The sequence below is a fragment of the Nipponia nippon genome, unplaced genomic scaffold (genome assembly GCF_047370975.1).
Source record: "Nipponia nippon isolate SJK-2023a ecotype South Korea unplaced genomic scaffold, ASM4737097v1 scaffold_2, whole genome shotgun sequence".
NCBI classification, from domain to species: Eukaryota; Metazoa; Chordata; class Aves; order Pelecaniformes; family Threskiornithidae; genus Nipponia; species Nipponia nippon.
Window position 1 is genome coordinate 55,782,695 of NW_028262336.1, and position 24,409 is coordinate 55,807,103.

Genomic DNA, 24,409 nt, shown 5'->3' on the forward strand with positions numbered 1-24,409 from the left:
TTACCGTACTACTGCATTACTAAGATACTTTGAAAGCAAGAAAAAAGTATATAAAAAAAAACCCCACCCCGCATTTCTGGGATAAATGGGGATATTACAGGTTCCAAATGACTCTGGTTCTGTTCTGCCATTTGTCTAAAAGCTGTAAGTGAAAGGTTTGGAAACACGAAGAATTCAAGGAGGTTTAAAAAAAATAAATAAGTCTTTAAACTAAGCAAAACATACAACAGGTACCCACCCATCACATGCAATCAGTTTTGTTCCAAGTATTCAATACTATGAGAAGGCTTTGAAAAAATCACAGTTCTCTAAAATGAAACAAATCACCTGTTTCTGACATTACACATTTAAAGGAAAATCATGTATATTTATCATGGTTCAGAACCCTGTACAGTACTATAAAAGAGAACAAACACTTTTCCAAGGCAGTTAACATCATGCCATCCTGAAGTGGGAAAAGTATTAAACTAATCACAAGTTGGCAGCTGGTTCTCCTGGAATTTTAATTTTTTTCCCCTCCAGTTTGTTGAAGTTGAAAGGGTTCTGACAACAGTCAAAGTAACATTCAGGAAAAATGCTTGCAACTGTATTTTTTCTTTTATTCATAGTATATCATTGTCAGTCTTCTAACAATTAGTTTTTATAATGTTTAAAGTCAGTTATATATTTTTTTTTTAACTACTTTTGCTATAATTATGGTATGCTGTTATTACAAGTTGAAAGTTTATACCAGGATGCCACTTAGTGCTTGTCACCCCTTTTAACTGTCAGCACCAACAAAACTATTATTTATGAGCCAGCCAACTTAGATGAACAGAATTTCAGCTGAAGTGTTTTGCAACCAATAGACTGAAAACGCAGACGGTTTCAATGTCTAGTATTAACTGCCCTGTACTTTTGCAGGCTATTTAAGAACTGACTGCCATGCATTTAATCTCATTTATAGGGCTGATTTAAAAAAAAACAACCAACCAACATGTTTTCCATACACTGACCTAAATACCTTTACACAAAGGTAAAAGTATGAGAGATGTGAACTAAGAAAACAGGCCAATCTCATGTTATTTTCGAAGTCATATGAATCAAAACAGTTTAGATTAGCAAAACAACAGAATCAGACCCATTAAGGAATAAATAGCCATGCTGCAGACTTGTTTCTGTTGAACAAGTAGACATTTTCAGGAGCATGTAAACGTTAAAAATCCAGGATGATCCAAACACAGACCCACCATCAGTGAAGGAGGAGTTAGTATGTGAATTATTACAGGAGCTTGGCCCCTACAAATCGATGGGCCCTGACATCACCCACCCGAGGGTGTTGAGAGAGCTGGCTGATGTCATGCCGGGGCCACTCTCCATAATCTTCGAGAAGTCGTGGAGATCGGGGGATGTCCCAGAGGACTGGAGGCAGGTGAATGTTACCCCTGTCTACAAGAAGGGCTCAAGGGAGGATCCGGGTAATTATAGGCCCATCAGTCATACCTCAATCCCCGGGAAAGTTACGGAATGGATCCTCCTGGGGGCCATCACGAGTCAAACGAAGCATGTGACTGGGAAAAGCCAACACTTCATAAAAGGCTTCATAAAAGGCAGATCGTGCCTGACTAATCTGGTGGCCTTCTATGATAAAGTGACCTGCTTGGTTGACATGGGGCGAGCGGTCGACGTTGTCTACCTGGACTTCTCCAAGGCCTTCGATATGGTGCCCCACGGCCTCCTCCTGGAGAAACTGATGCGTTATGGCCTGGACAAGTGGTCTGTGTGGTGGGTGAGGAATTGGCTGACGGGCCGCACCCAAAGGGTGGTGGTAAATGGCTCTTTTTCAAACTGGCAACCCGTCGCAAGTGGGGTCCCCCAGGGATTGATATTGGGCCCAACACTATTCAGTATCTTCATCAGTGATCTGGATAACAAGGATCAAGTGTAGCCTGATGAAGTTTGCAGATGACACCAAACTGAGTGAGGAAGTAGACACTCTGGAAGGGAGAGCCGCCCTGCAGGAAGATCTGGATAGGCTGGAAGAGTGGGCTAACAAGAACCTTATGAAGTTTAACAAGGACAAGTGTAAGGTCTTGCACCTGGGAAAACAGAATCCAGAAGTGCAGCACAGACTGGGAACCACCTGGCTGGAGAGCAGCTCCATGGAAAGGGACCTGGGGGTCCTGGTGGACGGGAAGCTCAATATGAGTGAGCAGTGTGCTGCTGCGGCCAAGAAGGCCAACAGGATGCTGGGTTGCATCAAAAAGGGCATCGCCAGCAGAGATAAAAAAGTCATTATCCCTCTCTACTCAGCTCTTGTCAGGCCACACCTGGAACACTGTGTACAGTTCTGGTCCCCGCTCTACAAAAAAGATGTGGACAGGCTGGAGGGGGTCCAGAGAAGGGCCACCAAGATGATCAAGGGTCTGGGAAGCCTGCCGTATGAGGACAGGCTGAGAGAGCTGGGCTTGTTCAGCCTTGAGAAAAGGAGGCTTAGAGGTGATCTCATCACCATGTACCAGTACTTAAAGGGGAGCTACAAGGAAGATGGAGACTCCCTTTTTACAGGGAGTCACATGGTGAGGACAAGGGGTAACGGGTACAAGTTACTCCCAGGGAGATTCCGATGGGACACGAGAGGTAAATTTTTCACAGTAAGAACAGTCAACCATTGGAATAAACTCCCCAGGGAAGTGGCTGACTCCGCTACGCTGGACACGTTTAAGACTCAGCTGGACAGGGTGCTGGGCCATCTCGTCTAGACTGTGCTAGAAAGGTTGGACCAGATGATCCCTGAGGTCCCTTCCTACCTGGTATTCTATGATTCTATGATTGTTATCAAGCCACCTGCTACTAACCCAGCCTCCCATTCATGGACAGAAAAAGATCAAGGTGAAAAAAAAACCAAGGTAAAAAAATAAGTAAGCATTTTTTCAAATACCAGCCTTACAAAACAACTGATGTGAGCTGACTGGAGAGACAAAGAAAACTTCTTCTTTCCTAAGAACAACCCAATTGGAAAGGTCCTCACAAGACACCAGGCAGTAAGTAAAGTGGTATTTCAAGAACAACAATCCCCTTTTCCTGTAGGCTAGGAAAGTACATTAACCCACATGTCTAAAATTTTCAAGAATTTTCCTTGTAACACACCCACACTATCTCCAGTTTATACATGAAGAGCACCCGATAAAATTGTTGCATGGCAAATAAAATTACCATCTAAGTCTAGCTGTGAGTAACTCTAAACACATGACAGAACAAGAATCAGCATGTTTTGTTTTACAAAAAAAGCCGTTCTCTTTAAATACAGAGTCTGCCACAGCACTAGGTCAGAGTCCGGCCTTTCAAAATCCTTACAGCTGCTTCTCAGGTCACTAGGGCTTAAACAATACTGACAAAACGCCCAGTCACACACACACATGGACCGGCCAGTAAAAGATCTTCGGTGGTTCTCATTTTACTGTGCCATTTTTTCCCCTTTACATTTCATTGAAGTTATTATTCTACAGTGCCTTCCAAACTGCTAGAGTGAAAATATGCCTTGTTTAGGGAGGAATGGTGCTGCCAAAAAGCCTACATTTCTTAACTTTCTTTACCCTAAAAATACCTGGGACTGCACCACACTTGAACGTAGAAGAAATTCTAGGTGAAGCTTGCTAAGTTTTTTTTCGACTAAGTTCTGTTTCGACTTAGCAAATCTCAACCGTGTGGTTCATGGCAACATGCCGCCCGTAACACGCCCCAGACCCGCTTGTGGCCCCAAGATTTCAGAATGATGTCTGTAAGAGTAAAGAATACTGCCCAAAGCACAGCACTTGCAAATTCTGGATTCACTCACAAAGATTCTCCCTTCTCACACTCTGGTGGCAACAATACTGTGCTAAAATCCACTACGACACTACATGACTTGTAACTAGTTCAACATTTTTTGTGTGAAAACAGTACACAAAAACTCAGGCAGGGTTTTTAACCACAGCTGTACTTTTCCATGAAATACAATAAACCAACTACTGTTGTGCTAATTCAAGACATCCTAGACTTTATAATTATGTATGTCTGTAGAAATAGTTATAAATCACACCTTTTAATTCGGTTCAGCAGGTAGTGCTAATGTCTCAAAAGCTTTTTAATAAAATTAAAAAAAAACCCATATTAAAGTAACTAGTCAGTCACAAATAATAGTCCCTGGCACAACATAAACAACCTGTAACTCTGCATCATCTGATAAACACATGACTTCACATGTCCTTTCCATTTCTATTTTATTTCCATGACATTCATGTACTACATTTCTTTGCAAAACATTGTATAATCCACACACAGTACCATTTTACATAGTAGCACTTTCAAATGTATTCCATAACAGCTCCTTTTATTACATTCATATGCCTAGTTTAAAACTTTTCAGTTACTGGTGTCACGTCAGTAGTTTTTCTCCCATAATCTAATTAATGTGTCCAGTAAGATCTAGTAGCTACTGTAAAAAGTCCAGCTGCATGAAGCATGAGTTCACATTGTTGACTACAGTTTTATATAGTCTTCAAAAGCTGTTTGAATTACATTAGCAATAACGCTTATAAAACAGACAACCTTCTCAGAAGTGCACAAGTTCACTAAGAAAGAGGGATAATCAGCAGATCAAATGCCACATGAGTAAGAGTACACTGCAGCTGCTGTAATCTCCGCATAGCGCCGCACTGGGCCGCACACAGCAAGAGGCAGAACGCACCTACCTGCGTTAAGATGCGAAGGTTACCTACCAGGGAGAGGCAGGCTATCAAGGGTCCCTTTATGATCAATGGAGAAATTGAGAAGAATCATCTTCTGGACATCTCTCTCTCTGACTTCAGAGACCTTAAACATCTAATTTGAACTAGAAGCTTGAATTCAGCAGACCCACCAAAGAGATTGCCACTTTAAGAGTGCTTAGAATAAATGAGAAATAAAGAACTAGATGAAATCAGAAATACTCCACTGAAGTAAAAGCAAATCCGCTACGGTGAATATTAGAAATTAATTCTAAAATACTTAATTTTTTCTTCCTTTAAGGGACCTTTTGACTCTTTCCTTCCTGTCTTAATTTGTGCAAGTTATTCCCTGCCCCCCCCGCTCCCCCCCCCCCCCCCCTCCTTTTTAATGGAGGAAAAAGAAACAAAAATTCCTTCCCTCCTACCCTGCCTTTTTCTCCACTAGCATCTATGGCAATCCCTTGCTCTGATGCATAACGTTACATCATTGCTTTTTAAACAGCATTCCCAAGTTATTTCATTAGGTATATCTGTACCAAAATTGGTGACATATTAAGACTGAAACATGTTTCAAGCCCTGCATCAGCACTACAGAATTCTTATTCCAATACTGATTGGCATTATAACTGTGTCAAATCTGTTATCATATTAGCATGCCTGTCAAGCTTCTTTCTTTCAAAGTGTTTCTTTTTCCTTGTTTGTTATGACAAACTTGCTGAGATTAGTCCAATTTAAATACCCAAATTCACAAAGCAATCCCCCATAAGTATGCTTAACATAATGGAGCCTCATCAGTAGATTTTTCTGGAACTACACTCACAGATTTATTAGTTCCCACACACAGCTATTGTTTAAAAGATCTTCAAAGGGCCTGTTTACTAAAACAAGTGCCAATTGTGTTTTTGGTTGCACTCAAACTGCCTGCAATATGGCGCAGCCACACTAAATGAGAAGAATGCCTTTGTCAACTGCAGTTTGAAGTGCTGTAAACAAATTGATATAAAGCACCAGAAGATTTATGCCATAGTGTCAGCATTTCTTCCTCTGACTACGCACCTCTGAATATGCAAGTAAAGCTAACAATATTTAAAAAAACAACAGTATCCTATAGCAACAATATAAAAGGTTAACATACATTATTAGTCTGCCTGAAGAGTTTTAGGCCACACTTCATCACGCTGGTGACAAAGATGAGCAGCTTGCTATAAATAGGGAGAACATCCACTAGTGATCTCAAAGTCTGAATTTCCTCTAATCCTACGTATACTTAAATTAAAAAGTTTTGTCTCAGACTTCTGTGAGGCCAAGATTTCATCTCCTCACTTTCTTCTCCTATGTCTACACTATGGTTGCTGTTGAAAGTGTTAACTTGGTTTCAGGAACAAGGTTTTCATTTAAATAGTTTTATAGCATCTTCTAAAAGGTAAAGTACTTTTGAAACAATCTCGCCTTGTGAAATAATCTCAACTTCCAACACGTTTCACTCTCACGACTGTTTCTGCAGAATGCTACGGGGAAGAGCATGAAAGAGTGATAAATATGAGAGTTTGAACTCAGAGGGTATCATTCATTATACTTCAGAAGGCACTATGGGAGAACAATGAAGATGAGACACATAACAATAAAGATGAGGCACACTTAACAGTTGTAAAACAAGAGTCTGTATCTGTTAATCTTCCCTCAAAATATATGAGGATCTATATCTACCTCTAACTTCGGTGTCAAATAAGCTATGGAGATAGCCAAGTATTCAAGGATTGCATTTATAGAAGAAACATAGATAGTGATGACCATTACAGTACACTCCATCTTAATGTAAAAATGCATCCAATTTCTTTTTGATATGTTCAAAAGCATCTTTCCCCATATAGTCCATACGCCCTTCCTCCCATTTTCTCCGTTCATCTTCAGGACTTGGTTCTTCTGGTTTGAAGTGAATAGACAGCTCTGAAACAGAATGTGCAACCTCGTTCTATGGGAAGAAGCAGAACAGTGGGAAAACAGTCATTTGGTTGTTCTCATTTCAGTGCTGTGAAGTTAAACCTTAAATGTCAAACTTCTGCTCTGTATGGTCCCAGTTAAAACAATAAAACAAACACTATTCAAACATTCATTCGTGTTTTGATAATGTGATCTCATTTTCCCATGCTTTTACTACTTGTCATAGCATCTTTGAACATACCAAACATTTACTTTACTTGTCTCAACTCAGACTTTGGCATACTCAGCAACAACACAATGAGAATATTACAAATACAGCCTGCTTAGAGTAGAATATTTCCTACGATAAAGTGTAACCATGTATCTGTGCAAATTTTGTCTTCAACAGGCTTCCACGTGAACACAAGTTCCTAGAATTTTTGGTCATTCGTTTTATCTGATCTCCATTAAGACCAGTATTATTTAGCAGATGTGAGACACATTACCCATATAAATTAAGTTAAAAGATTGACACTATTCATTATACCAGTAACTAGTTCATTTTGAATGACGGTCCAAAATTGTGAATCCTCGTTCAAGACCAAGTTATCATAGCTGCACAAATGCAAGACATATGATTAATGATAATTCAACCACATAACCCAAAAACTGTGCCCATGATAGACCCATGCCAGTAAAACCGGAACATCCCAACAATTATAACCAATAATAAAGATGAAATATAACAAGGACTAATCAAGGCAGCTACTGAAAACCTGCTTTCAGTACTACACCAAGGCAAACAACTCATCTCATGTTATAAACAAAATTTTTATCGGCCAGGATGGCCTTCCAGCGAAGCTCTCAAAATTCAATACAAAAATGTTTCAGAATAGAACTTAATGGGCAGGAATCAGTAGCTTAAACTGCCTAAATGCAGTTTACTGCCTAAATCCATTACATCTGCTGATCTGGGGCAGATAAGGCACAGGACTTGTGCAAGACCTGCACCTGCAGACCAGGTAAGGTATTTCAAACAGCCAACATGACACTATAGGCTTAGGCAACTGCATCCTTCCATAGGTGTCACCACCTGACTCCCACTCTGTACATGACTTGAAACATGAATAAATACTCTGAAGAGCATGCTTGCTCCCTGTACATCTGAATATTGAACAATACTTGGTATTTATTTTTCAGGCTTTGTATACATGTGACTGCAGTAATGCATGAAGATTCCTTTCTTTACCATTGGCAAGCCTTATCCACAGTTTTAGATGCCATAAACAAGACGACAGGAATCATCATGTTTTTAGAAATGAAGAATTTTAGCTAGGGCCCAAACACCCCTGGCTGCACAGGAGCTACAGTTTCACCCATAGTTTTGTTTCTCAGTCTTAAAGTATTTCTCCGTAGAGCTTCACAATCATACAAAAGGCCTCATTAGGAAAATGGCTGTGTTGTGTACCTTACAAGATACAACTCCTTGACAGTCTGTCAGCCCCATCAACGCCAAGTCTGGCACTGCTGTCACACTGCCCACAGACAAATGCAGTGCAAGATCACAAAGGAGAGCCTAGTAGCTTAGGCTTCATGCCTGACTCACTGTACGTTCATTTTCCACTTGCTTGGAAACATCACTTCAGCAGATAAAAAAAACAAAAAAAAACAAAAAAAAAACAAAAAAAACCCACAAAAAACAAGCAAAAACAAACAAACAAAAAACCCAGGAAAAAAAAAAACAGAACAAAAAAAACCAAACAGCTTTGCTTGTATTAGTATTGGAGAACTGCAGTTAATACCATGTATTTATTATTTGCGGGCTAGCACAGGAAAATATACATTTAAAAACTAGAAGTACAACTGATAGAAAGGGATCACACCCCAGTATTGGAAGCAGTTAAGGAGTTAGATATAGCTAAAAGATTCAATAATTTATTTGCACATTGCATCATGATTAGTTGAGATTTCCCAAAATTATGTTGGCAGCAAAGACATGCATGCAATTATCAACAGATGTACAATGCAGAAAGCTACATGTACCAGTTCTGAGGTTTCCTGAAACGCAGGATGAAACACAAGTTGTTCTGAAGGTCTGCCGGGCTCAGAGAGATGGACGTTAGAACCGCTTTGTTCAACTTCACATACAGGTTGCTAAAATACAGCCACTGAGGTTTTATTAGGAGAATATTTTTTCATAGTTTTCTTAACATGAGAATTCATACAATACAAATTGATTTCAGTCTTGGAGTAGAGGAAAGTAGGGGATGGGAGGAAAAGGAACGAAACACATTATCACCAAGGACAAAATTCATCTCGCCCAGTTTTAGCTATCAAAATGGCATTGAATCTAAGCTCCTACGATAATCAATCTAGGATAAGTACCTCCAGAGGGCAGCTCATCTTATCCTAAAATAGGTTCAAGAGTGGCTGTCATTCTTCAGTGACTACAGAAACCGCCTGGAAAGCTAGCTTCCAGTAGATGCCTACCATCCACAAGGCCAAACTTCAATGAGAAAAATCTCATTGTAGGATAATAGCTTGCTCTATAACTCATGAGCTTTTTGTATGTATAGAATGAGAAGAGAACAATGAATTGCAAAACAGAGGTAAATAGACTGCCCCAAAAATACTGCCCCAAATATTTGCCTTTGCCAGAGAGCAAAACATAAATGAGTAGACAGACCCCATTCTGAAGTCTCTTCCACCAAAACCACAACAATCCCACAAGACTACTGAAGCTAACCAACAAAAAGTGGAATGATGGTATTCCTAAGTAAGGAGATAATCAGGCTATTAATTTCTAATTAATATGACCTTCTCATAAACCAATCTAGTAATAAAAAAATTAAAGAAATTTAAATTTGAATGACACTAATTTACATGAACATTATGATTTTTTTTTTACCCCTAACAAACATTTTGAAAATGCGTCCCTCTTGGTTTGAGCATTTCCAATGGAGTCAGATGCATGCGGCACACAAGGTAACACATCCTTTGCAAAAAAATTATTCTTAAATTATAGAGCTCGAAGGTTTGCAATTTTCCTTCAGCCCTTCCACACTCAGGGTGGAAAAGCAAGGAAGACTACCGTTTTACTTTATGGAGTAACTATAGTCTAAAGGGTGAAGCACTGAACATAATAAAGACTGTCTCCATCGTACTGGAGAGTAATCCACAAGTTACAATAGCAGATGACATTAGAACATTAATTTTATTTTCTCCCAATTGTACCTTGCTGTAGCATAGTTTATCGTACAACACATAACGACTTACAGCTGCAGAAACATTGTGCTATTATGTCCAACTTAATTCCTGCATAAAATAAGGGGATTCAGTGCAACAGAAACACCCACATACAAGAAGAGTGACAAAAGAACCAGGACCCCTGCAATGTTCATCAGTGGATTATTTTAAGACACTCCTTGTTGCCCAAATCACAGAAATTTGGGGAACAGTTTTCCGAGTCAACACTTCTGGGAAAAAAACCCAATAATTCCTACAGAGGAATGATAGAAAGGATTCTAGTTTTAAATATATTAGTTCACAAGAGTATTAATATTCAAATGATTAGTTTGGTAACAAAATTTTTTTATATTACACTTTATTAAGTACCTAACAACTTTCAATAAGCAATCTCTTTGTAAAATTCAACAAAAACTCTTTCAACCTCCAGACACGTCATGCATGCATGACTAAAGATTAAAGAAAATAAATATTCTTTAGACTATTTCTGATGCTAGCAAGAAAATGCAATAGCTACAGCTAAATTGAAGAACATATAGTCTCCCAGATCAGAAGCATAATTAAAAAAAAAAATAATCTCATTTTAGTAGATCATTTTACTTTGTTACTGCATATAGTAATATACAACATACTTACAGCTTTGAAAGTGAGTTCCTCAGGTGAACATGTTGTGGGATATATTTCATATGTCTGCTCTGGAAGCACAGGCATTTGCAGCGAATTGGCCACAGAAGGACTGACCTTTTTCAGTGTAATTTCAACTCCATTGAAAATGTGCTAAGAAAAACAAGAACATCTCACCACTTAAATGCAATTTTGCAGGAAATTAATATCTTATTTGCAACAGTTTCACTTCCTTACAGGGACCTCAGCATTAAAGGAATAAGTTAATAAATTCAAAAATGTTTGTAGTCCCAGATTCAAAACATGTTGCAATTTAGATTTTTGCACTCATGAGTATGTCAGCCTCCGTGACACAGCATCATCAGGAGGTAAATCTAACAGGTATTTCCACCTTCACGTTACCGTGGCTGAAATATTTCTTTACTGCGCAATTTCTTAAAAATTAAAGCATGTTAAAGCAGGAGATCAAAAACTACCTATTCCTTCCTCTTCTTTCCAATTCGTCATGAGGTTAACAAACCAAATTCCTCTCTGGGGCTTTGATGGTAATTGTTCAACTGATCTTATGGAACTATGCAATTAGTTCAATGATGGTAATAGTCTAATATTAAAAAAAACATTAAGAAAGTATTTACATATCCATAAAAGTGATCTAAATCATCATGTCTGGATACAAAATTAAAAATTGTACTTCTCCTACTCATTATTTTATGCTGCTGGTCTCCAAGAAATCATTTATTTATCAACAGATTTTTTTTATTCTATTTATGGAAATCATACATTGCTGCACTTCCTTTGAAGAAAAAAAACAAGTGTAAAGAGCTCAGTAAATGCTTGATGACATAGGAGTACTGAATGTAACATCCTAAACGTAATTAACACTGCCTTTGCAAATCTGATTGATTTGTTATGACCCTCATAAAACAAGTTATAATGCAGTTCTGAAAAGGAAAATTTTGCTATAGCTCAAGGGCTAGTTTGATAGTCTACACTAGCTTAGCTTCAAAAAGTCAAAAGTCTGTTTCATAGCCAAATTATCACCTTCTCTGGCTAATATGTATCATACTTTGTGTTTAATTTGCAGAATCTGTACACATACATTCCCATACAAACTCTCACCAATTAAGAAGGGGGCTGGGAGAAATCTTCAGAAAGCCAATAGTACAAAAAAATCCTTTCTAAACTGCTAGTTTAGATGCTTCTAGAAGCAATCACTGCTACTACAAATCAACAGATATTATGTTTTTTCATGTAATTCCTTCCTCTAGCAAAGACATAATTTTCAGAGTTTTTCTTGTGATTCTAGCATATTCCCACTAACTCTTTATTAGTTACCTTGCATTCCTCAGATTCTGATTCTTCCATCTTTTGAAGTTTTTCTAACAAAGGCAATATACTGGCACTGTATATATTCCACCAGAGGGCAAGAAACGACAGCTGATGAAAAGATCCAGACGTGGTGCCATCCTGCATAACTCTCTTTGTTTGACGGTTGTATTTGTAGTTCCAGGGCTTTGTTGCTCCCAAGAAGTGAACCACTTTGGCATCTCTACCAAAACTGTAGAGATTAAACATACAGGTCTATGCATTAAATATTTTTTTAGCCTACACAAACTGCTAAAGAAACATGCTTACTCTCACTGGTGAGGTAATTTCAACATTTTGCAACACCAACACTTTCAATATGAGTATATATATTAATATTTTTTCTATCTTATTAGTTTAAGGTATCTCGTTTAGCATACAGAAAACAAAAGGCTTCATTGCCATTTTCTTTCAGCTGCTGGTTCTAGTAGAAAAGTTCATGACGGAACATGACAGGCTTATGCAGTACCATTTCCAGTCCTCCTGCATACTCTGTTCACAAACAAATAAATACCACTTCAAACGTTGAATCAACAAAATTGGTTATTACTGATCCCATATTAAAAATTACTAATAAATACATCGTCCTAAGTTCACCTTCCAGTAAGTGTTTTGTGCAACTGCAACACTAACTCATGACACCCTAAACCCAACTTGCCTTCTGCCAGAAGTTTCTCTAACTGCATTGTCTGAAGTCATATTAATTACTAGCACAAATTTTGTGTCACAGAAGAAGCTAAGAAATGGTTTAAAAAAATAAAAAAAAACCAAACCAGAACTGTTTCCCATAGAACTGACTGGGAAAAAAGGGAACAACTTTCAAAGTAAAGCTGTCAGAACCTAATGCTAAAGTCATCTACATCTTTTCAAACATGAGAAAAGCTTCTCTGAAACAACATATGAGACAGTGTAGCCAGCTCTGGGACTCTCTCTGTGTCCAGACGCAAGACATTCACATAGCATTTACACTTCTACTGCATGATTTTTACATAACATCATTTGTGACTACTGTAATTTATAATTAACAGAATGTGCCATTATTCTCTCTCATAACAGAATGTTTGTTAACAAACGACAGGGGTCTACAGTCAGTCAAAAGTGTTACTACTTACTGATTGAAAGCAGGAACATAGGTGTATACAGCACTGCTGCTTAAGTTATAGAGGAAAGGTAAGTGTTTGCCAATATCTGCTGTTGCCCAGTTGCTGAAGAAGCTATTCAACAAGCCTTGATCACCTCCTAAAGAATATATAAAACGGTTTTACCATAATTATGCATGCTCTCAAATTTATGTCAAAATTTCACGTCCAAGGATGGAAGTGAGACTGGTGTGTTCATGGGACTGCAACTTGGATTTGACAATATGGCCACGTGAGCAGGTACAAGTGAATAATACCTGGTCTGCTCCGATGCAAGCTCAGTGTAAATGGAGTCCTATTGTAATATATGAAGAAGGGAGTAGGAAAGAGTTTTGGTCTCCCTCAGAGCAGAAGACTGAAGATCAGCTGTATTTCTCTTTCCTAAACCAGACAGCAAAATTAAAACTTACTGAGCAAGACTCAGACACAATGTTGCTTCATCGCACTTTTTGGGAAACACAGTCCACAATAAGTCAACGGGTCTTAAGTACAGTGTAAGAGGCGAAGGTCTGCGCCTTAAATTTTGGGGGGGACGCAATTACATAAAGCCCAAAGAACTCCTGCCTTCCTCCATTCCTTCCCTTCAGATACCATGAAAATTACGGAAAAACACCTTACTGAGAAGGAACCTAATGTCTTGCACTTCATCCCTTATGCTTTGCCCCTTACCATCAAAGCTGCCATGTTCAGCAGCAAACTGGAGCAGTAGGTTGTAAGTTTTCAAAGAAGGTCGGAACACAAATACACCACTATTAAAGCAGTCAGGCCAGCCAGAATCAGGAGCTGCTGAAAACTCTTCTCGATCAAACAATTCATCAACATTGCAAAGCACCTTAGAGACAGTAGGAAAAAAGAAAAATTGTTAGAGCAAATGTTTTTCTAGAGCCTGAGTAGCTAAATTAGTACCAATGGAGTAAGTTGCTAGTTTGGCCAAATGCTTGCAGAGCATAAGAGCAGGGGCAATGCAAAATACGCTAGGGGTCAGAAGCTCTATTTTTAATATAACAAGGTAACATTAATTGTGGTTCTCCATGACTTCTCTGATAAAAGCACAAACCCTCTGAAATTACTTCATGAGCCTCAGAGACCTTCCAAAAGGTCCCTTTAAATATTATAACATACCATACCTCCATTTTAAAACTGGCCTGCCTTCCTGACCAGAATAAGTCCAAACGCAAGTGTATGACAGAGATCTATTTTAAACATCTGTCAGAAGCCCATTTGCATAGAGTGTGTTTGTGATATCTTTTGAGGACAATCCTCAGGCTACTCTCAAAACAGCATTTATTGCTATGCAGCCAGCAAAACTGCGAGCATGGCCAAAACATGCCAGCTGGAGCTCCTACGACCTTGTGACCACCAGCAAATCTGGTCACTTCATAGGCCAGCAGGCTGCCTGGTAAGGAAGCATCCCACACTCAGAGTAGCTCTTTAAGACAGACACAAACGTTTCCACAGCTCCTGATCTACTCACCAAAGTGTCTGCATCCATGAAGACACATTTGCTATAATGAGTAAGAGTCCAACAGCGAAGCTTAGTGAAGGTTACACCCAGTTCTGGCCTCTGCATCAGAGCCAAACGGACTGAGTCAGCACTGTCAAGCACATCCACCTCAATTACCTCGTCAAACACGCTGCGGAGGACAGACCTACCAGAGCAAGAAACAGAAGTGGAGAGAAAGAAGGGAATTTAACGAGGTTCATCAGAGTTCACTTCTGGCATGAAAACAGTGACACACAGCACAGCATTTTTTATGACAATAACAAAGGCTAGATTGATTGGTTAGAGTGAGAAGTCAAAAGTGAAAAGTCCTTGTAAACAGTCTGCTGAAGTGGCAGCTATTGGGCCATAAACCATCGCCTCTTCCACTACGGAGCCAACACATCTCAAAAGCAACAGATGCTGTATGGAGGAGAAACCAATCCTTATTTTAGTTACTTAATCTCCTGTAGAAACACCAACAGAAATTAAAGCAGCTTTCATCCTGCACAATTGTCTCTGAAGAACAGCACCATACTGTGTTCCCTATGCACTGCACAGGATGTGGCATGCCCTGTCAGCACAGTCATTTGCACCTATTATGCCCAACTAAACGCAGCTTCAAAACTGCACCTTTTTAAACAGGCAATATATACTTGCTCACTACTACCAATCATTTCAAATGAGACTTTAAGGAAGACATCTTTTTTTCTATGCGTATCTTTTATGAGAATTTTATAGGTAATACCAAAGTAGGTAACTTTCCTTCAAGAAACAAGAAAAAAGTGCTTCAAACACAGCTTATTTATTCACATTACACTATTAACTACAAAGTCCTGGATGTCATACAAACACAGAAAAAGAAAAGGCTGTGCCGATTATCTAGATTTCAGAGCCATCAGCTTTTGCTTGACTGATCTTCAAGGGACAGGAGTTAATTGGGAAAGAATTAAAAGTAGGTACAGATTTTTAGATGCATACTTCAGTGATGTACTTTTATTTAAATGCTATCCTTGATTTAAAAATACATTATAAAGGTTTTTCCCCCCACTGAATGGGGATGAAAAAACTGAGAGACTTAGTATCCACCCAGGTGTCAAATGTACACAGTATTCCCTCAGAAAGGTTACAGTGTTCTGACAAAATCCATACCTCAGAAAACATGTAAAAACAGATTTCTGTACATCTAATCACAGCAAAAATGGGAAAATACATTTCTTGTGCCAGATGCACTGCAAATACTTTCACAAGGCACACAGAAATCAGAAGCTTGCACACTTCCTAAGCCATAGCAGAACTAAGAGTTTAAGTAGCTATGACATGTCATGTTCCTTTTAATAAGCAACACAGTCCTCCAAATAACAGGGCTTGAGTTCAACAGATCTAATGAGATTTCTGTACATGCAATTCTGTAGTGCCTGTAGCATCACAACCCAAAGTGGAAAGTGATTAAAAAAAAAAAAGGGCAAAAATAAATTCATTTCTCATCATGGTAGCCATGCACCAATATTTTAAGAAGATTAGTCATCTGAAACTCAGCCCCTAAGGTTTTTGGAGAGTGCTGATGTCACAGCTCATCATGTATCTTGCTCTTTCTAAAAGAGAAACACTTGGGGAAAAAACAGTAGTGCCTTTATTTCGGCTCAAAAGCAAGACGCTAAAACCTTAGTTCCTAAACTTTCAGCTTATGTTCCCAATTATGGGCTTAAGACAACTTCCAGCCACAAGTTCTACTTTTTGCAAGTGAATTCTTATTAGGCTTACGATTTTATCATGGATGCTATTGGGGACTCGTCTCAGAAATTGCTAGCCAAGGGGGAACTTCTAGACATAATGCTGTGAAATCCACAGGAAGCCTATTAAAGTCTTTCATGCTGTTGTTTATTGTTCCATCTTATCAACCTCCAAAAACACATGAATCCTTACCTCATCCCACTGGAAACCTCTGGTGTAATTAGTACTGCCAATTTTCTAGATGTCGTATGGTTCCTCAATGACTGTCCGAGAACCAGAGCGCCTTGACAGTACACATCATCGGTAGCAAGGGTCACAAAGGCTTGATCTGTTACTGTGAGCAAATATTCAGAAGAGTCACTTTACAGCTTTAACATAAACTCTTTTGGCAGGTTCCTACAATCTCTCTCCTCCAACTAACCAACAGGCTGCAGCTTACAACAACCTGCAGTTCCTGTGATAAGCTCTTTTCTTTCCCAAGCTCCCCCAAAAGACACAACTGAATAGAAAATCCAGTGAACGTGACTGCAGAATGTATGTTTCTGAATTTTGTTATTTTTTGTTTGCCTGATTTATGTAATAACAGGTATGAAGTTTTTGGATTAACCTTAAACAAATAATTCCCCAAGTCTTATTGCCTAAATATAATGTCAATCAATCAGAAAAGCCAATCTGTAAATATTTAGATTTTGCATTTAACTAACATAGTATAATACAACCAATAAGGAAAATGTTCCTGTTTATACAGTGCCAAAAGCTAAGGAAAAAAACAGGATGTTAAGTACTAGCCAGAAATGTCCTTCTTTTCATGACCTCACTGAATCAACCTAACAGGCATTCCACTTTGTACGGGAGTAACTGGTTCTGGCTAGAAGCTAAGGATCCCTACCTCAAGTAACTCCAAGAAAATTAGGAAAGTTTCTCATTGTCAAGAAACACATGGGAAAAAACCTACAATAAAAAAGAAAGCAAGCTATGCTCCTGCACAATAGCAGACATCATTATTTTGTAGAGATAGCAGGCCCGTGGCAGTATCACCAGGGGCTGCTTCTTCAGCTCTGCCCTCTGACAGAACCACCGTTATCAGGGTTCTCCTGGGGAGAGCCAGAACCTATGATTCAGCAAGGTGAACAGCATCCTCAGAGCAGAAGGAAGACCTCAGCTTTCTAGGCTGCAAGATTAACCAGAACAAGATGAGCAGGTCACACAGATGAGGGGAATTCCACTGAGCTCTACAGAGCTTCAATAAATACTTGTGTTGAACTACTTGTTTAAAACCACCACCATCTTAATGGGCAAACAATTATGTTAAATAAATTAAAACAACCAAAGAATAACAACAACAAAAACACCCTGTCATACAGTTTCCAGGCTCTGTGAGAGAGACAAGGAAAGAATCTCACAAAACTAGTTGCAGAGAACCCAACAAATGACCCCATGGCTGCCTCAGCCAGAGGCTGCCAAAATGAATGATTTCAAACCTCTAACCTAACATCAAGGTACGCAACGAAGCATGGTTGGTGCCTGTGACAAGCTCTCAGGTACTAAGTATTTTCATTTTTCCACGTCCTCCAAATCCAGAGTGAAGCACAGACCCACTGGTGTGCTGTCTTCTTCCCTCCTTTTTGCCCTACCTCCCATTCATCTCCAGCCAGACCTGAATTCGAATCAAGCGTATACACTTTACATTTGCTGACACTGCAACAGATCCCTGCACCTCAGGAGAATCCCAGCAGTATTAAACTTGGCCAAAAAAAATGAATCATGCACCCAAACTTAAAACAGTTTGCAGATCCCTCAGCTAAGCAAATTCCAATAACATTTTTAATCACAATTCCCAGAAGAAGCAAATGAAAAAAGGAGTTTTCAAATCTCCCATTATCATAACAGCTCGAGCAAGTTATGGGTGTTCCAGAAAACGATGAATAAGGAGTTGCTTACATGGAGCGGTTTAAAAGGACAGTTGTGCAAGTAAACTGCTCCTACTGCCATTTTCCAAAAGGTTAAATGAGTAAATACAAGCATACATAAAAACCAAAACAAAACACCACTGAAGGCTACTTTAGCAATAAAATTATTCTCAAGAGACACAAAGAGTCAGCAAAAAAAAGCACTTTTGTGTCAGGCAACAGGCATCTTTAGCCAAATAAAGGTAATAAAACAACTACTGAGAGGAACATGGGGAGTAAGTTAATAAAAAATAGCAAACTGTGGAATGAGTGGGAGTTTCAATCTTAAAATACTGTTTTAAATAACAACCACAAAACTGAACACAATCTTCTTATTGCTTCTGCAAATTCTTTTAGCTACAGAAGCTGAATCTTTACGTAAGTAATACATCTAAAAATACACAAGCTACTCATTAAATAGTTCAGCAAGCTGGTATGGCAAATTACCACATCCTACATATGCTTTCATGCCCTGTACCTTTCGAGCTAAAGTTGTGGTCATAACCAGAAGGAAGCAAACTGCCAAACAAATACAGCTTCTAAGAAACTCTTGCTAATACCTCACACAGAAAAGAAAACAATTCTCTCTTTTGAGAATCAGATGTAGGATAAATATTATAGCCTTCTTAACGGAGTTAATCATTACAGAGATAATTAAATAGATAACCAAACTTTTGACTGAAAACATGCAACATTAAAGAATTTCTGGTGCAAAGAGAGAAACATGTCCTAGGTATTTTAAAATCGTACAAGGGCATCATTAACCCATTAAGGATCCACAGGGAGTTCAAAATCAAAAGATTATATCATTACTTGTTCTTTCATCTAATCCTCATTTTCAAGGAAGAAATGTTACTTGACTTGCCTCCTTTAGAAAGTTCTTTGGAACTCTGTCCCTGTAAGTAAACATTTTATTTTTATAACTGAAAACTAAGGATCAGATTTTCATATAAGCCTGTGAAAGTAAACCCTTTACCTGAAAATTTCCATTTAACTGAAATCAAGGACAATGCTGCATTAAATCTATTGTACAGAGGGTTTCACTCACTGACTTTAAGATGCAAAAGATTTGATCTTTTAAGTTTGAAGGCCAAGGGTGTAGGTATTGAAAATTCATTGAAACTGCATTTTTTTAAAGTGTCAAGTACAGCTTTATGCATAACTTTCAATTCTTTGTGCTGAATGACAATAGGATTTTTCATGGAAAACACCTAGTGTGAACAGTATTAAGTTTCCAAGCAAATTGTTTTCAAGCTGTGGAGCCCTATGGCTAATACCATTGACTCTCAGTGAATTATAAGAAAAGTAAGCGTATGATTAGAATCTCATTAAAAACATGATGCATGAATTTATAAATCTGCTCGTTTCTCTTGTCTGGAATACCACACAGCACATGAAGATGCAAATTTAGAAATCGTTATTGTCAGCAATGGCTCCTCAGTTTTAATACCTAACAATAGTCTCTCAGAACAAACCAAGCTAATAACTTTGGTGTGTTATTTTAGAGCCCACTCTGCAGCTACAGATAGCAACACAGAGAAGACAGCAAAAGTAATGTGAGTCACTACAGTCAGGGTGATTTTACGTGAAAAATTGCAGTGTTTTAGCCAAGATCACGAACTCCTTATGCTACTTACTCATAGCAGTAGTACCTCTGACAATGCTGCCAGAGGCAAAATTCTTCAACAGGCCTGAAAACCAATTACAGGGCCCCTAAAAGCCTTACTTCGAATCCACACCAGCAAGCAGACAGGGTGGTGCTCACTTTGATGTTCAAAGAAAAGAAGAGAGAGAATGAAGAAACACCAGGTACCCTCTGAGAATCAGGAGTGACTTATAACAAGCAGCACTGAATGAACCACATGCACCTGACAGCTTCAAGACAAGATTAAGTAGGGTGGGGTTTTTTCCATAACCCACTAGACATAGCTTTTTAAACATATTTTGGTCTTTCTCCTGATAGGCAGAGAAAGGACAAATGTGGTCTACCTGTGGTTCCTAGGGTAAGAACTCAAATTTGCCAGGTTGTCCACTCCAAAATTGCCATAGGAGACCAGAGACTCACGTGCTACAATTTTCCTACAAGCATATTCTAAATAACACATTGCTGTCTTATGCATAAAAATAAGAGTACATAAACCAATAGCTAAAAGCCTCCAACAGGCTGGTTAGGTCCCTGCTATGCGCTGCCATTCATACGAACCAACGCTGTGTCATCGCTTTCTTAAATTCGTCCCTGGTACCATCTGTTGCTCTTTTGTCACCTCCCCGTTTCTACTTCAGACACAACCTGCAGGACGGGCAGGCTGCAGTCTGGACCCGCGCCCGCTAAGCCCAAAGCACCTTTCTGAAATCCCAAGCAACAATGACGTAACACAGCCCCAACTCACATCACATTTTCTAACAACAATTTTGTTACCCCCCCCCCCACATAGGTCCCTATCCATCCTCCCCCAGAAGCATGTCTCAGTGAAGATGTGTTAGACTATGGTAAAGATAAAGAAAGCCACAGGCCTTCTCACTTCTCTGACCTAGCACAAGTGTATCAGAAGCACTTGGAACAGAAAGCTCTGCTCCAGCTGACACACAGAACCTTAAAAGCAGTCAAGAAGTATTTTGTTTTAAGTAGGTAAAATGAATAATGATGTCAGACAATAACCTATGTCAGAGCACCATCAGAAATTATTATGCAAGTTTTCAGCAAAGATGCAGTTCTTGCCATAGTAATCAAATACAGCTGGCAATTTTAATTCCCATGCTTCCTCGCTCTGGGTCCAAGAGTAGAAACATTTACATTACTGATGAAGGTGGCACAACCAACACTTTACACAGACCTTTTCATAACTAAATAGAAATTGACATTTGATGGCATGCAATATTTCTCTCGGTCTAACAAAGTTCTGCCTGATCCAAAACCAGACTGTCTCTTATCCTTTATTAAAACAATACTGAATTTTAGTAGACAGGATTATGACTCTTATCCTCGAAGGCTACAAAAGAGGACTTATTTCTCATTTTGTGTATTTTTACTATATATTTTTCAGTTAAGAACAGTTACATTCTGCTTCAAGACCCTGCAATTTTGTTATTCAACAGATAGTAAATGATCTCTATGAAAAATCAAATGCAACAATGTTATAATATGCAAACAAGCATAAGGCATAGCACCCAAAACTAGTCCCAATCTAGTAACATGCCAGTTTGAAAAAAAAATAGTAGTAATTGCTTAAGCAATCCAAAGACAGCAGAGGACTTGATACATTAAATTAGATGTCTTTCCACCCTCCTTTCAAAAAAAAAAAAAAAAAAAAACAACAAATGAAACAACACCACAGTCCTCTAATCCTTTAATTTGCAGACTCCCTTTCTGCATCTTCCTCCAGCACTGATGTGCACATACATGAATTCAAACTCGGGATCCACCAGGCCGAATGCTCAAGGAGGTATGTCGCAACACCCTTCAAATGGTTCAACAAACCCAACTTCGGGGGGCTGCCGCCCAACTTTTTCCTCAGTTTTGAGAGCACATTCAAGAAACGAAACAGCACCTGCACCCACCCCGGGCCATTAGCCCTAAACCAGTCCCTCATGGCTTTAAGAACAACTTTGAACAAACGACTGCCGCTGGTGTGTATGAAGGGACCCAAGAAAGGTTTCTCTGAATCGGCCTCAGGCTGAGGGAGCCCACCCCAGCCCGTCACCCTGCAGATCCCCCAGGAAAGCGCACAGAGGCCTAGGTAGGCCAATCTGTACCGACAAGCAGAACGCATAAATGAGTTTAGCTCTTTCATCCCACCAGCCAGATGGTTTAAATCCTACTCTGAGCCTGCTAATTACAGCACAGTACTCTGCTGATAACGAAACACCAGAGACCCTCGCCCGCGCCAGGGTGCGAGGAGGGAGAAGGCCCTGGGGGGAACCGGCCTGTGCAGCCCTGCAGACCCCGGCGAAGCGGGGTGCTGCCACACGCGACGGCGGCCCCTCAGGCAGAGCCCGGCGGCCGGAGCCGCGGTACTCACCCGACATTCTGCGGCGGGCGGCGGCCAGCGGGGCAGGGGCACGGCCCAGGCCCAGGCCCAGGCCCAGGCCCAGGGCGCCCACCTCCGCCGCCGCCTCACCTGCTCGCGGCGGGCCCGGTAAATCGCGGAATGGGATTAGCCTCTTTCCTGCTGAAGACAGTCGTAGGTGAATTATATTCGCACGGACTCCTGCGCAGCAGCAGAGAAACGGCATTAGCGGCAGACACCACTTGGGAGGGTTGGCACGACCCGACCCACCCCGCCCCCCGTTCCCGGCGCTGACTTTCCTGCAAGGGGGCATTCTCCTCTCGCCCCCTGCCCCGCCGTGCGCCCCCGCAGCGCCCTGCCCCCGAGGCAGCGCTAAGCCCGGAGCTCGGCCCCCGCAGCCGCCCTCTGACAGGGGCCCCGCACCTGCCCGCTGCCCGGGGCTGGCCCGCCCGGCGCCCCCACGCCCGGCGCCCCCCACGCGCGGCGGCGGCACCACGGCGCCTCCTGGCGGCGCGGCGCGACGCTCCCGCCCCATTGGCCGCCGCGCGGCAGCGCCCAAGCGGCCCGCCCGGCGCGGGCGGCAGCGCCCCGGGGAGCCCTGCTGTCATGGCGGGGGCTGGCGGCCTCGCCGCCCCTCGCCGTCCCTCCTCTTCCTTCCCCTTCCTTCCCGTCCCCTGCGCGCTGCTCTCGGGGGCGGTGGGTGCCAGCGGCACCTCCAGAGAGCCGCCCTCCGGCGCCTCCTCTCGGGCCAGCCGCCCGGCAGGCTGCCTGCGGGCTGCCCGGGGGCGCCGGGGAAGGAGAGGGACCCCCCCATCCCCGCGCCGTTCTCCGCCGTTCTCCCCGTTACGGAGAAGCGCAATCCCTGTGGGAGGCAGGCAGCGCCCCGCACCGTGGCCGCGCACCCGCCGCGCCGGCAGCGGGGAGCGCCCGGCCCGGCCGCCGGCGCGGGGAGCTGCGGCCTGCGGGGGCCGGAGGGCCGCGGCGGTAGGGTGACGAGACGGGGGGCCGAGGCGGCAGGGTGACGAGACGGGGGGCGTGAGGGCCGCGTCCCGCCACCCGTGCTCTTTCGATTGCAACGCAGCCCCCCCACCATGCACACTGCTGTGCAGAACCGGAGAGGAAGAAGGACGAGCTGGGGGAAACTGTACCGTGCAGCCCTCGGAGGAAAACATCGGTGTCTTTGACGGTGAATATTGCAGAAGGTGGAAAAAAGATCTTGGAGCACGAGCGCGATGACGCCAGCGTGGCTTACAGCAGCCCAGATACATTGGATTTCACCGTGAGCTAAGGGACCTTAGCTTCTCTGGAGCCATCATAACCCCGACGGGTACACACAGTCTGATAACTTGTCACCCAGCTAAATAATAAATGTTTTCAGAGAGCTTGTGCTATTCAGAGTGCTGTATATATTTCCACAAATATATATATAAATGCACATATGTTCGCACAGTGTGTTTTTGCCAGTAACTTAGAAGTGAGGTAACCATTACACGTAATTCAGCCACACAACGTCTCTGCAAGGTAGTTTTAGGCTGACGTGGTTCACCCGAGGCATTTTTACATCAAACTGTTCTGTGAACATGAGTAACTACTTAGCAGAGGACAACGATTTAAGGCAGCGTGCCACCGAAGAAAACGCACATACCACTCAACTATTTAAACCTTTATTTCCAACAATTTGCAAGTGATGAGTGTTGCCACTCCAAGCTGCGGCATTTGTTTTCTCACATACTGAGAGTATCCTAAAGGTCCACCGGGCAAGAGCATGTCGTTGCTCTGGTCATGGCAAAAGGTGTTTAAGGAAGGAAGGACATAAATGCATAGGAAATCAATCTTCACTTATCCTGCAGAAACAAAATTATCGGGCAGTGTGTTCACCATCTCCTTATACAGACGGGTCAACTAAACAGTATACTTATGAGTAGGAAGATCACTATTGTAGATAATTTTGCTATCAGATCTATTTCAGTTGGGAGACTTTATAATCAACAAGAATATTTTCTTTGTAATAGAAGTGATGTCTACATTTAGATGACTTTCTGTTTTACTTGTGTGCCAGCAGATCTTAAATGTCAGAGCCAATAACACAAGCTAGAGTTCTGATGGTCTAACAAACAGCCATTTTATATTCCTTCCTTCTCCTCCAGATTTAAATACGTTAGAGCTTCCCTACATAAACCCCCAAATACCTGAAAAGACAACAATAATAATTATTATT

At 41.1% G+C, this 24,409-nt stretch overlaps 1 protein-coding gene across 7 annotated transcripts; it reads right to left on the minus strand.

Annotated features, from left to right (window-relative positions):
• Positions 1 to 5,122: 5,122 nt before the first annotated feature.
• On the minus strand, positions 5,123 to 23,466 carry GYG2 (glycogenin 2). 7 transcript variants are annotated; one of them, XM_087758866.1, is made up of 10 exons: positions 23,340 to 23,466; positions 22,204 to 22,392; positions 16,428 to 16,569; positions 14,496 to 14,670; positions 13,691 to 13,853; positions 12,995 to 13,121; positions 11,853 to 12,075; positions 10,530 to 10,670; positions 8,691 to 8,801; positions 5,123 to 6,699 (listed from the first exon to the last, which is right to left on the minus strand). In XM_087758866.1, exons 2-10 carry the CDS (start codon positions 22,208 to 22,210, stop codon positions 6,538 to 6,540), a joined length of 1,251 nt encoding a protein of 416 aa, XP_087614992.1. In that variant the 5' UTR covers positions 22,211 to 22,392; positions 23,340 to 23,466; the 3' UTR covers positions 5,123 to 6,537. The 7 variants fall into 7 exon arrangements, with proteins under 7 accessions (XP_087614992.1, XP_087614994.1, XP_087614991.1 ...); XM_087758868.1 differs by lacking the exon at positions 23,340 to 23,466 and adding an exon at positions 23,081 to 23,095; XM_087758865.1 differs by lacking the exon at positions 23,340 to 23,466 and adding an exon at positions 22,615 to 22,687.
• Positions 23,467 to 24,409: the final 943 nt, after the last annotated feature.

Bases quoted from the DNA above. Each gene is read 5' to 3' on its own strand.
- GYG2 (XM_087758867.1), bottom strand. From the start codon at position 22,417: ATGCCGTTTCTCTGCTGCTGCGCAGGAGTCCGTGCGAATATAATTCAC. The intron at 12,076-12,994 runs GTAAGTAGTAAC...TAATCTCTACAG, and splicing joins TATGTTCCTGCTTTCAATCA to TTTTGGTAGAGATGCCAAAG. The intron at 8,802-10,529 runs GTAAGTATGTTG...GCTGTATTTTAG, and splicing joins AGGAACTCACTTTCAAAGCT to CAACCTGTATGTGAAGTTGA.